Here is a 14741-nt window from a genome sequence, read left to right as displayed (position 1 = left end):
AAAGCAAGCAGAAGGAAACAATAAAATGAAAAACAGAAAAGTTATTAAAAAGACCAATGAGGTAAAAATCTAGTTCTTGGGCCTCCCCTGGTGGCGCAGGCGATTGAGTGCAGCCATCCTCTCATCCTCCCGCACATCTGGCCTGTACCCTGGTTCTTGTATAAATAAATAAATCTTTTTTTTAAAAAAAATCTGGTTCTTCAAAAACCTGATAAACTTCCATCATGTCTGACAAAGACAGAAAAGATACAAACCACCAATATAAGGTGGGAACAAGGGACATTAATATAGATGCTCTAGCCACTAAATGGATAGTAAGTGATTACAACCAACAACTAGACTTACATAAATTCAATTTAGAACTCAATTTCTTGAAAGTAACAAATTACCAAAACTCAACCAAGATAAAACAGATAATCTGGACAGTCCTATAATCATTAAATAAAGTAAATCCATAATTAAAAACTCCCCAAAAAAGATATCTCCAAGTCAGGTGATTTCACTAGCAAATTTTATCAACTGTTTAACAAGAACTAACATCAATTTTACACACTCTCTTCCAGAAAATAGGAAAGGAAAAAATACCTCTTAACTCATTTTATGAGACCAGTATTACCCTGATACCAAAAGCAGACAGACAGTACAGAAAAAAGGGAAAACTATAGACAAATATCTTTCATGATCACAAAAGTTCTCAACAGAATGTAAGCAAATCAAGTCTAGTAATTTAGACAAAGAATTATATACCATGACCAAGTGTTATTTCTTTCAGACAAATAAGTTTAGTTCAACAGGAAACCATGATGCAGTATCACCTCAAATCTTTCAGAATAGCTATTAACAAAATGACAAGAAATAACAAGTTTTGGCAAGGATGTGGAGAAAAGGAAACCCTTGTGCATTGTTGTGGGAATGTAAATGGATTAAACAACTATGAGGTCGCTCAAAAATTTTAAAATTTAACTATCATATGATCCAACAATTCCATTTCTGGATATTTACCTGAAGAAAACAAAAACACTAACTTTAAAAGGTATCTGTGCCCCCATGTTTGTTGTAGCAGTATTTACAACAGCCAACACATGGAAACAGCCTAAGTGTCAATGACAGATGAATGGATAAAAAAAAAGGTGATATAAATACACACAACGGAGGAATATTATAAAAAAGAAGGAAATCCTGGGGCCTCCCTGGTGGCACATGGGGTTAAGCACCACACTATGAAGCAATCCGAAGCCTCTGCAGCACGTGTTCGATTCCCGGCCAGCCAGGGAGCAACCCACATGGCGCGGCAGACCTCTCCTGACTCGGCTGCTGCTCCCCTCAGCAGCGTATTTCAGTCAATCCGCCTGTTCTGTTCCCCGCTCTGTCTCTGGTGAATCCTCTCACCCTCCCGCACCTCTGGCCTGTACCCCAGCTATTGTATAAATAAAATAAATCTTAAAAAAAAAGAAGTTTATAATACAGTCACCTAACACAAGACTTCCCAGACTAACCTCTCCACTATTCACTTCCCATAACCCCAAGGTCCTAGAGTATAATTCTAAAAGCTGAGTTTATTTCCTCAGTTTCCTTTATCTCTCCTGAGTTCACTGAAAGTTACTGCTATCAAAGCTGCTTTTCATCACTTTTCTATTTCCAAGCTCTAATTCTCTCTATGTAAGTATTTCCAACAGATTAAAACTCTGGTGCCTGAGGAAATCATATACAGAAATTTATTAAGTATCTATCTACAGTCTTTGCATAACCAGTGATTGGGGGAAAAAAAATCTTGTAAACATATTCCAGTTACCTGACTCTTGTTTGATTTGAATGGTAGGCTTAATACCAGGTGGCAATGGAGACTGCTGAGGCTGTTGCTGATGAGATACTGTAGAAGGCTGGGCCACCTGTTGTTGTGTCTGTTGCTGTACTTGATGTAACTGCTGCTTAGGAGACTGTTGATGCTGCTTAGGAAACTGTGCAAGAATCTGAGTTGGAGTACCCACTAAGCTTTTGGGGGAAGGAAGTCTGGTTGATGTCATTTTGATTGCTGATGTAGATACACCTGTGAAAGAGTAAAGGAAAAAAGAACAGTAAAGCATAATTAAACTAGCTTCTAGATATTCCAATGTATAATAGTTTAAAGACTTGGCAAACCAATAAAAGCAATTTATTAAGCACTCAGTGTGGTGGTTTACATAGCTGATGTCTAGTCTTCAAACTTTGCAAGGGAGACTTAAAACTAATCAATTTAAACATACCATCTGTTAAAATAATTCACAATGAAATTTAAACATGGCACTAGATAAAATAATTCACATTAAAACAAAGAACTATATTTAATATGGTAAAGTTAGCTTTATAGCCCATTTCTAGTAACTATAAAGTCATTTCTTGAGAGCACTAAGTCATTAAATAATCATGTAAAAATTTACAAGTGGACATACTCAATATATTCACAGCAAAAATGTTCTGATTTAAGATTTTATCCCTTTATTGCACAATATTAATATAAGCATACAAAGGTAAGGAATACAAATTATTTCCATTAAACATGAATGAGCCTGAGAGAAATTCCTCTTTGCTGGATTTTTGTAATCTTACAATTCATCAACAACCCAACAGGAAGATTTTCTAGAAATGAATTAATATTCCTAGCAGAGAGAACCTGGAATATAACTTACATGTCAACTTTATGAGCACCACTGAAACAATGCAAAGAAACTGACAATAACCTAATTACAAATACTTAGGATATTTCACACTTCTCTCTTCTGCCTGTAAGTCTTTAATTTTGTACAACTCTTCAGATTCTTTCTATTTCCTAGACAGAATGTTGCCTGTCTTGTGAATTACTGAATAAAGTTAGTAAGATATTTAAAATTTACTCAATTTAATTTTTTTAACAAAAATGTTACCCGAAAGACGTATCATCCCAAATGGAATGTAGACTTCTTATTCCAAATAAATTTTTAAAATTCAGCAGGGTGAAAAGGCAGTAACTTAAAAATGAAAAGTGCTATCGTAAGAGTGGTAAGATAACTAATTTTTGCTCTCCATTTCTCTCTAAAATTATTTAATTTACTAATACTTGCAGGTTCTAAAATCTATGCATGCTAAGTGAGGACACATTTGAATGGGTAGAGTTTGGGGTTTCATAAGGACAGGATTTCATGAAACAAAACTGTAAAACAGGAACCATATTCAGGACCAGCTTAAAGCAAATAAAAACATTATAGAAAGCTGGAGTATTAGTGAATACAATGTAGCTAGACAAAATGTTACTTGGGGTGAGGTGGGATCAAGAAAGGAAGTAAAAGATCAGCGAACACTGTCACAATATTGGATAAATAAAAGAATATGAGGAAAAAAATGAGATGAAAGTAAGAGAAAAACAAGTCTTTTACCAAAGTAACAGAAAAGACAATGGCAACAGAATGTATCTGAGAAATAGGTAGAGTAAAAAGTAGAAAGGTCAGGCCTCCCCGGTGGCGCAGCAGTTGAGCGCTGGGTTGCAAAGCTGCCCGCAGCCTCTGCAGCGCCGGTTCAATCCCGGGCTGCTCCCCGGCCACCGGAGGAGGGTCCCACATGGTGAGCAGCTCTCTCCTGCCGCCCCACTGCTCCCCTCAGCAGTGTCCTTCGGTCCTTCTACCTGCTCTGCTCCCCGCTCTGGCTTTGGTGAATTCTCTCACCCTCCCGCGCTTCTGACTGTACCCAGTGCTTGTATCAATCAATCAATCAATCTTGTATAAATAAATAAATAAATAAATAAATAAATAAATAAATAAATCTTAAAAAAAAAAAAAGTAGAAAGGTCATAGTAATTAACCTGAATAAGAAACACTAGCCCATTCTTTGGTTGATAAGGAACAAGAAGAGTCAGAAGGGTTTAGATATAAACAAAAAAGTTATTTACAGACTCAAGTCTGATAAGTATGTAATCCAGAGGGGGCAAAATAGGGAGAAATCAAATATGAAGGAGCCATCTAAAGGAAACAATTTCTTTTGATACACACCAAGCACATCCCCTTTTTCTGTATTACCACACAGTTATAATCAAGAAATCAAAAACTATGCTTTCCAAACACTAAAATGCACAAGAGTATGTATATTAAAATACAGAAGGATAAACTAAAAACTAATTAGAGGGGAAAAGGTTATCTATCAGGGAACCATAGAAAAGGATAGAAGGACCGTAGCAGAGCTAAAGCAGAGTACTCAGAACATACACTATTTTGTAGATTTGACTTTGGAAAAATTTAAATATTTTACAACATTATAAAAAAATTAAGGCAAAAAATTTAAATTACCACCCCAAAAACACAAAATAAATTAACCTAATTGTACACACCAAATAAGAACTTAATCTGAGGACAAAATTATATCACGTGACTTTAAAAAACAGTTAATTTGATTATCTATTCTTAGTAAAAATACCACAAGAGTCAAAAGAACCAAAAATAAGGCCTCCCTTGGTGGCACAGGCAGTTGAGTGCAGCATGGTGAAGCTGTCCGCAACCTCTGCAGCACTGGTTCGATCGCAGCCAGCAGGCAAGGGTCCCACATGGCGCAGCAGACCTCTCCTGTCTCGCCAGCTGCTCCCCTCAGCAGTGTATTTCATCAGTCTGCCTGTTCTGTTCCCTGCTCTGTCTCTGGTGAATCCTCTTGCCCTCCCGCGAATCTGGCCTGTACCCCGGTTCTTGTATAAACAAATAAATAAATCTTTTAAAAAAGAACCAAAATAAAATTTAAAATTGTTTAGCAATCATATTATTAATCATATTGGTTTTACTATTCTGAAACTAGTATGTTAATCAAATACATGATTTTATTCATCATTAGGAACCAGGTTTTCAGTATAAAAAATATATATAATTATACACACAGAAAAACAAAAAACTTAAAACCCCATAATTCTAAAACTGGAATTGGTAATATAAATATGAACAATGATATATTTCCTCCTTTAAAAAAAAAAGGACTCTAGCTCAGTTCAGGGGGAAAAAATCTAAAAACAACCACCAACCCAGCAGCAATCACTATCTCCACAGTGCCCAGATTGTGTTATCTAAATAGTAGATCTCATAAGAAATCAGGGCTCCTTGAAGAAATGTCTACTTCCAAATCTGGGGTAAAATATATGCAATGTAAACCTGGACATCATCTACCACAAAACAAGGAAGTTAAGGACTAATGCAGATGTGTCAAAAGAACCTAGGGAGCCAATTTGAACAGGCCCTCACTGGAAAGGAATGGACAGCTTGACCACCAAAAGAATATCTGCAATGGTTTGATAGGACATCAAAAATCTTAATGATATGGGGAATAAAAATATCATTGGTCACTGAACCAACTCATTATCTGAGAACATACTAAGGAAAATAGTCAGGTATTTACCCTGCTTTTCCTATATGAATTATATCTCAGGATAACCAATGGTAATAAGGAAAAGTTACTCCAGCTCATAAACAAAATAAAGACAATTCATTTTTGCAACTATCAATAGCCTTGCAAATTGCTGATAGCTTTTTAAGAATTTGTTAAGAATATGCCATTGGGCTCCCCGGTGGCACAACAGGTTGAGCGCTGCGTTATGAAGCTGTCTGTAGGATTCCCAGCCAGCCAGGGAGATTCCCACATGGCGGGGCAGACCTCTCCTGTCTCACCCGCTGCTCCCCTCAGCAGTGCTTTCAGTCCATCTGCTGTTCTGCTCCCTGCTCTGTCTCTGGTGAATCCTCTCACCCCCTGCATCTCTGGCGTGTATCCCAGTTCTTGTGTAAATAATAAAAATCTTAAAAAAAAAAAAAAAGAATACACCCATTGATCAATGTTAATATCATTAAAAGAGATAAAACAGATGTGACGTGCCTCCTAAAGTGATGCAAGAGGAAAAATGTTCATTCCCCTTGTCTCCAAAAATAATCAGACTTAAATTGGATCATGCTTTCTTCAACAAATTACAAAGAAGAGAGAAAAAAGTGATGAGACACACAAGTAAAAAGACATAACAGTTACCAATACAACTTATGGACCTTGTTTGGGCCCTAATTAAAAAAAATAATTTTTTTAATGGCATGAGCAAGGAAATTTGGATACTACTAACTAGATATTTTATTACCTCAAGAAATTATTGTTAAAAATTCTTGGTGTCGGGCCTCCCCGGTGGTACAGCAGTTGAGCGCTGGGTTGCAAAGCTGCCCGCAGCCTCTGCAGCGCCGGTTCAATCCCCGGCTACTCCCCGGCCACCGGAGAAGGGTCCCACATGGCATGCAGACCTCTCCTGCCGCCCGCTGCTCCCCTCAGCAGTGTACTTCGGTCCTTCTGCCTGCTCTGCTCCCTGCTCTGGCTCTGGTGAATTCTCTCACCCTCCCGCGCTTCTGACTGTACCCAGTGCTTGTATAAATAAATAAACAAACAAACAAACAAACAAATAAATAAATAAATCTTTAAAAAAAATTTTAAAAAAATTCTTGGTGTCATAGTGGTATTCTTAATTTTTTTTAAGAGAAGTATTTATAGATGAAATTACAAATCTGGAATTTGTTTCAAAACATTTCAGATCAGGGATTTGTGGAAGAAAACAGCAGGTACAAGTGAAACAAAACTGACCATGTGTTGATCAACCTTGAAGCTGGGTAATGGGCACATGAAGGTTCATTACATTATTCTCTCTACTTATGTATATTTGGAATTTTTCATAATAAAAAAATTAATTATCCTTTCCTCTAGAAGACCATCTCAGAATAACCATTCTCAGGAGTAGAATTTAAGAATTCCCACATTGCAAATATTAAGGAATTCTTTCCCCTTCCCACAGCATGAGCCAACCCATACACAATCTTTCTACTTCCTACCTGTGGAATCATCTCTACACTTACAAACTTGGTGTCACCCACAAAGGTACTGTGCTATGACTCTTCCCCTTCTACCACCAACTGCAAAAAACTGCAAAAATAACTACAGATACCTCGTTCTAAAAGAGCCTTTCTCTACTGCCTAATAGAAGCAAACACCGAATGCCCTTGTCCACCAAGTACTCACACTACAGGAGCTGCTACAGAAGCCCTGCAGTCAGAAGCACCACTGCAGTCTAGATAGTGTTTCTTCCACTAACATTTACTTTTATTTAAAGCAAATGCTTATGGGCCTCCCCGGTGGCGCAGCGGTTGAGCGCTGGGTTGCGAAACTGCCCGCGGCCTCTGCGGCGCCGGTTCGATCCCCGGCTACTCCCCGGCCACCAGAGGAGGGTCCCACATGGCGCACAGAGCTCTCCTGCCGCCCGCTGCTCCCCTCAGCAGTGTACTTCGGTCCTTCTGCCTGTTCTGCTCCCCGCTCTGGCTCTGGTGAATTCTCTCACCCTCCCGCACTTCTGACTGTACCCAGTGCATGTATAAAAAACGAAAACAAGCAAACAAACAAAACAAACAAATAAATAAATAAAAAAATGCCTCTAAAATAAAAAAAATAAAAATAAAAAAATAAATAAAGCAAATGCTTAATGCCTCAGCATTAATATCTGAATTCAAGATCTCAAATGGAAACTCAAAATAACCATAGTTTCCTGAATATCTATATTCAGATAGTTTACTCTTATATCCCTCATGATCTGTTGACTTCAGTGACTGTGTGAAAAATTTCTGCATTGTCATGTCAGCTCCTCCGTGCCTACTCAAGCTTCAAAGGACACACGGTATTAAGAAGTAAAGGATAAAGGCCTCCCAGGTGGCGCAGCGGTTGAGCACTGGGTTGCAAAGCTGCCCGCAGCCTCTGCAGCACAGGTTAGATCCCCGGCTGCTCCCGGCCACCGGGGGAGGGTCCCACATGGCACGCAGACCTCTCCTGCCGCCCGCTGCTCCCCTCAGCAGTGTACTTCGGTCCTTCTGCCTGCTCTGCTCCCGGCTCTGGTTCTGGTGAATTCTCTCACCCTCCTGCACTTCTGACTATACCCAGTGCTTGTATAAATAAATAAAAAATAGGGCCTCCCTGGTGGCGCAGCGGTTGAGTGCTGGGTTGCGAAGCTGCCCGCGGCCTCTGCGGCGCCGGTTCGATCCCCGGCTGCTCCCCAGCCACCGGAGGAGGGTCCCACATGGCGCGCAGACCTCTCCTGCCGCCCGCTGCTCCCCTCAGCAGTGTACTTCGGTCCTTCTGCCTGCTCTGCTCTCCGCTCTGGCTCTGGTGAATTCTCTCACCCTCCCGCGCTTCTGACTGTACCCAGTGCATGTATAAACAAAAACAAACAAATAAAGAAAGAAAGAAAGAAAAAACATGCCTCTATAAAAAATAAAAAAATAAAAAAAAAAATAAAAAATAAAAAATAAATAAATCTTAAAAAAAAGAAGTAAAGGATAAAATAGGAAGTTATAAGTTCCCTCAAAATTCAGAAAATATCTGAGAAAATCAAGAAACAAAAACATAAATATGGAATATTTATTTTACATAGGTATTTCATTAGTAACCAAGAAAAACATCCTTTTTATTTCAAATAACAACTTCCTTGAAAGGACAGTAATCTTTCTAATATAGTAAAACTTTAGCAAACTGTGTGCTTAGTATGAGAAGTAAAAAAAGAACTATCAATTGATGATAGTTTTAATGCAGGGATCAGTCAAATGAAGAGACAGCCTTTCCTTTGTTCATCTTCAAATTTTGAAATGGTAAATTTGGATCATATTTGCAATCAGGAATTTATTTAGTAAAACTAATCATCATTTTAAATTGACTTTCTGTATAAAAATTATTTCTATTTTTAGTAACAATACTATATCATAGTTTACTGCTATGCAAGTAGAAAGGTTGAAATGGTTTTTAAAAATTACTTAAGGTAACAAAAAATTTTTTTTTTATTTATTTTATTTATTTATTTATACAAGCACTGGGTACAGTCAGAAGCGCGGGAGGGTGAGAGAATTCACCAGAGCCAGAGCAGGGAGCAGAACAGGCAGAAGGACTGAAGCACACTGCTGAGAGGAGCAGCGGGTGAGGCAGGAGAGGTCTGCGCGCCATGTGGGACCCTCCTCCCGTGGCCGGGGAGCAGCCGGGAATCGAACTGGCGCTGCAGAGGCTGCGGGCAGCTTCGCAACCCAGCGCTCAACCACTGTGCCACTGGGAAGGCCCAAGGTAACATAATTTTAAGCCTGTTATTGATTGAGATATTAAATGGGTATTTGAGTCAGGAAATAATGACAGATCCTCTAATCCTATACTCATATATCAGGGCTGTAGAGTGAAGGGACACTGCATCCACAGCTCTTCGTTGTTACAAAAGTATATAAAACACACTATTACAAAGCAGTTATGAAAATCACTTTTTTCCTAATTGAATGCTTGCATCCACTGCTAATTCACAAATTAAGATATTTCCAAGTCCCAGGACTTGCTATATAACTCATAAGTATAAGCATAAGTCTATGAAAAGTAATATTAAGTACAAGTCTGTGTCCATGTTCCTTTAAAAGACTACAAACCTAGGTATGAAATCCACATAATAAATGCTTCCCTCTGATCCCCAACTTAAGACGTACCAATGTTGTAAAAACAAAGTTTGACAGTGTGCTATTTGCCTCTCATATAGGAGGAAAGCAAAGATATGGAAGAAAGCTAAGCTGCTTTAAGACAACAATGAAGTGAGGACTCCTTGCTTCATTTCCTCTTATTAAGCAGCAACTGTTCTTCAGTTCAATCTCAGTTCCTCTCGTTATCTTTATCATCTGCCCTATAGAAAAACTGAGAAGACTGACAAAAAAGACGTATGGTGTGTCCTTGAAATCATACTCTTACCACCACTTCTTATCATTAGGTGACTTACTATGAAAATTTATATACTTAATGTTTCTTCTGAAGAACCTATAGTAAGATAATTACAAGTTCTTCATTCACAAATTTCATTATATTAAAGAGATTTGTATGCTCCATTTGAAATTTGTTGTGAAAGATTTAACTTACATTTTTTGAATATTAATTGCCTAAGAAACTAGGTACCAGGCATTTGGGGAAAATATATTTTAAAATTAATATAAGAAAACAAAGTAACCCACGACCATGACATTCTCATGGCAGCGGGAATAATCATCTCTGATACATCAGTAGGGACCTACACATCCAAAACAGAAAAACACATGTTTTGAAGAGTTTTCTCCAAAATTCCCATATGCCACAGGGACAAAATGACATTGTGAATCACCACTCACCTTGTGCTACTGTTGACATGACCACAGATGGCGTGGAAGATACCACAGCTGTTACTGCAACTGTATTGGGAATAGGTGATGGTGTAGAACTGCTGCTGCCACTGCTGCTACTACTGACCAAGGAGGACTGTGAAGCAGTTATAACCACTGGTGGCTTCTGAGTTGTGGAAGCAATGACTGATGTTGGTACAAGCTTAGTGACTGCTGCATAGTTATGGGATTTGGAGAGAATGTTGGGCACGAAGGTTGAACTTGGTGATGTGGTCACTATAATAACCTAAGGAAGGAAAAATAAGTTATTTTCATGTACCCTCTATACTACTAATGTATCTAAACTCACAGCTAGCTCATATACAATTCAAAAATAGCTTATGAAACATGAAGAAACAATTTAACAAAGAGGAATATACAACTAAAATTATGTTTTAAAGCCTTTCTTTAGTGGTAATCATCAAAATATATTTAAGAGAAACAATTTTCGCCAACCAAATACCTTAAAAGACAACACTCAATGGTGTGCAATATACAGCAAAGTAAATATTTCAAAAATACTGCTTAGGGACTATATTGGCATGATCTTCTCAGAAAGTAATTTAGATAATCATTCATTATAAATATTTGTTGAGCATCTACTATGTGCCAGGCATGGTTCTAGATGCTGGGGATAGTGGAATGAACAATACTTCATACTTTTATATAGAGCTACATTCTAATAGTGAGAAACAATAAACAAAAATAAATCATAAAATGATATATGGAAGAGATAATAAAGCAGGAAATAAAGGGTAATGGGATTTCTGTACAATGTTTTTAATAAAGTATTCAATAAAGAGCTTTCTGATAAAGTGACATTAAGGCAGAAACCAGAAGGAAGGAAGGGTGTGAACCCTGTCGTTGCCTAGAGGAAGAGCATTCAATGGCACAGCAGCAAGGACAAAAACCCTAAGGCAGAAGCAAGCTTCAAGGGCCTAATGAATGACACTGGAATTTATAAGACTGGTTCAGAGAATAGATTCAGAGAACTAATGGGGAGCTAAAATGATGTTAGATCATGTTGACATTATAGACCCTTGATATGATGTGATAAAAATGGCATTTATTCTCTGTGGTCTTCCTTCTGAAAACCCATAACCAAAGTCTAACGATGAGAAAAACATCAGGCAAATTCCAATGGTGGGGCATCCTACAAAACATGTGACCAGTATTCCTCAAAACTTTCAAGGTCATCAAACACAAGGAAAGTCTGAGAAGTTTTCACAGCCATAAGGAGCCCAAGGAGACATGACAAGTATAAGTAATGTGGTATCCTAGGACAGAAATAGGTAAAACTAAAGAACTATCAATAAACCATAGACTTTAGTTAATATTATATTTAAGTAAACAAATGTACCATACCAATATAAAATGTTAAGAATGGGGAAACTGAAGGAAGAAATAGGAAAACTGTAATCTTCTCAATTTTCCTGTAAATATAAAACTTTTAAAAGCAAAATTTTTAAAACCCATTACTCTATTTGCTAGTTAAGAAGTACAGTAGAGACAACAAAAACACAGAGACAAATCAGGTAGCTCCTGCAAAAAACCAAGCAGAGATGACAGTGACCAAAGTGTTTGTGACAAAGTGGCAAAAATGAACAGACTGAACATATTTAAAGACAAAATCAACAGGACTTGCTCTCATAGGTTGATACAGAGAACAGAGGAAAAAAGAGGCAGGAAAGAGATTTCAAAATTAGTCACTATGATTAAAAAACCTGTAGACTATTTAGAAACAAAGCATTTCAGAGAGCAAGGTGGAGCAAAGAACTAAGGTGAGAATTAGCTTGACATTTTTAAAAAACAAAAATAAGCCAGCATAGCAAAAAGTATACAGAGTAAGGAGGGGTTGAAAAAGTAAGCAGAGCTAGATCAGATCTGAGGCCAGAAAATATAATTCAGATTTTATACTAAGTATTATAGGAAGCTATGGGAGGATTTTAAGCAGAAAAACAATAACATCCGAGTTATATTAAAAAAAAAAATTCTTGCTGCTATGTGGTGCAAGATTAAAAGCAGTGAGACTAGAAAAGAAGCTACTGCAGTAGACCAGACAAGAAATTATAGAGGCTACCTAGACTGGATGGGTTAGTAGTGGAAATAAAGACAAAAGATCAGATTCAGATTTTGAGAGCTTGAGACAAAAGGATTTGTTGATGTATGAAATGACAGGGTTAAGGAAAAGAACAAAAACAAGATTAGCTCCTAGAAATAATATGCATTGGATTATTTCCATCTCTGAGCAATTCTATGATACAGACACTATTATTATCATCCCCATTTTATAGGTGAGAACACAAAAATCATTTATAAATCTGCAGCATCAGTTTCAATCAATGGTGAGTATAATGATACCCAAAACATGATACTCCTCTCACTGAAATTACTTTTACTTTTAGCCAGCACAGAAAATTGGTTTTGAAAAATGCAAAGAATAAAGGAGAAATTCTTTTCCACTTTTATACAATCCTAAAGAAGTTCTTAAGTTATATTAGTCAAAATTTACTAAAAATATATGTACTCAGTACTATATATCAAGAGGTTTTAACTGTATCATTGCTATTATATAGTGTCAGTGTTACAGAGAATTATAAGATATAAATACATGCTCATGACTTTAGGGAGTTTGTTAATTATTTGAGAAGTCAAGAGAGACATACAAATCTTGACCAGCAAACATCCATATAGAGATAAGTAGCATACTTCCATTAGGACTTGATCAGCAAATACCTATTAGCATTATTGCAAGAATAACCACCGTGTCAACTGAGAAACAGACCAATATGGTTTAAAAAGAAAAGACTAGAAGTTTGAGTCAAATGAACCTGAGAGCTCAGATCCTGTTACTGCCTAATGACGGCAGGCTATGCTCCAATTATCATCTATAAAATGGGGATAATAATACCTACCTCACAAACTCATTACAAGGATTAAATGGGATAATGATGGGAAGCATCTAACATAGTGCTAGGCACATAGCAGGTGGTCAATAATTAATTCATAGTCAACAAATGGTACTTAACAGTAACTTATAATTACTACTTAATGAATATTTAAAAGATTATGAATAAGGTCATTATAGATTAAACCAACCTAGAAATATATTTTACTATACTCCTCTATTTGTTTCATTTAAAAAAGCATATATCTTTTCCCCAAATTCTGAGAATCCAAAGAACTCATAGCTAATACCACAGTCAAACCAGTAAGAGTAGCAATTGCAATTCGGGTTCTCATTTGCCAACTCCAAATTAATAGCAGTAGCTTCCTGGAGCACCGTGTTTTTAAGGACTCTGTGGCACAGATGAGGATTCACCAAGGTTTGGCAGTAAAGTATGCCGCAGTTAATTAGCAATGTCTATCATGGGCAAGGGAAGGGGAGGCATTCACACTTGTGTCAAATATCTGCAATTTCAGAACTAGATTATGCACATAGGTTTCTAACATTAAGACAACAAAATTTCAGTAAAATAAATCTATAGTCTTTCAGAGCAGTTTTAGGTTATAGATACAAATGATAAAATATATTTTGAAAATTCAGGCTGCAAAATGACTTCTCTGATCTGAAAAGGGGTTATCCAAAATAGAGATCCACCTTGAAGAAAATTTACTTGTACTTTAAAGTTACTTATTATGACAGGGCAAGTGAAGTAATTTTGAAACCAAGTGAATCAAACAGTGTTTATTCAGGCCATAATTCAAATTACTGACCTTCTAGCACTCACAAAAACTCCTTAAGAGTGCTGGGACTTGCACCCTAAGGATAAAATGAAAAATATCAATCAAGCACGTGAAAGCATAAAGCTATATTCTGTTGTTTTGTTTATATAAGTGCTGTACCAATGTTATACTTAAAATGAAGGCACCACATTAACATAGGTGGAAATTTGTCTACCCTGAAAATATACGACCTATCTTAATTTGCATCAAGTTCACAAACTCATAATTATTTATAATGTAAAAGTTACTTTACCTAAAATAATTCCTAAATTAAATTACATAGGATCTGGAAAAATCTAAAGTAAATACAATAATGGTAACGGTATAGCAATCTAAAAAAAACCCAATTACCCATCAAAAGGGAAAAAAAAAAAACAGAAAAATCCCAAAGAATATCTATTAGTCCTACCCACACTTAGCTTGTCCAAGAAACAATAAAACTAATGGCACTGGGTACACATTAAATAAGAATATAGTTTTGCATCTAGAACACAGTAGATACTGAATCAATATTTGTGGAATGAATGAGTTCTGCTTAATTTGTTTTAAATGCTCATTTTTTTAAAACACAGTAGGACAAATCTAAGGTGCTGAACCTAAAATTCCACCACATGGTACCTACACAACTTTGGAGATAAGTCCTTTTACAAAAACCATCACAAGTCTGATGAGTCAATGATCCATACTCAATTGATAAGTTCAAAAGAAAAAACAAAAATAAAGATACAGTAAAGTCGATGAATCAAAAAACAAAAAAGTTCACCAACATAGCTTACAAGTGAATTCCCAGCTATCGAAGTATTTTCATGTAAGTCT

General features: G+C 36.8%; 1 protein-coding gene across 9 annotated transcripts in view; it reads right to left on the bottom strand.

Moving 5' to 3' along the window:
* EMSY (EMSY transcriptional repressor, BRCA2 interacting) overlaps nucleotides 1-14741 on the bottom strand; it is a gene marked incomplete at both ends in the record, with an annotated part of 71197 nt that overhangs the window by 36507 nt on the left and 19949 nt on the right. For all 9 annotated transcript variants that reach the window (XM_084236745.1, XM_084236738.1, XM_084236739.1 and 6 more), the window contains 2 exons: nucleotides 1793-2047; nucleotides 10170-10446. In XM_084236745.1, the coding sequence (XP_084092871.1) occupies nucleotides 1793-2047; nucleotides 10170-10446 (532 nt within the window). The remainder of the gene's footprint in view (nucleotides 1-1792; nucleotides 2048-10169; nucleotides 10447-14741) is intronic.

Source organism: Talpa europaea, assembly GCF_964194135.1.
Source record: "Talpa europaea genome assembly, chromosome: 1".
Classification (NCBI taxonomy): Eukaryota; Metazoa; Chordata; class Mammalia; order Eulipotyphla; family Talpidae; genus Talpa; species Talpa europaea.
Note: the sequence above shows the minus strand (reverse complement) of the source record. Positions and strands in the feature narration are given on the sequence as shown.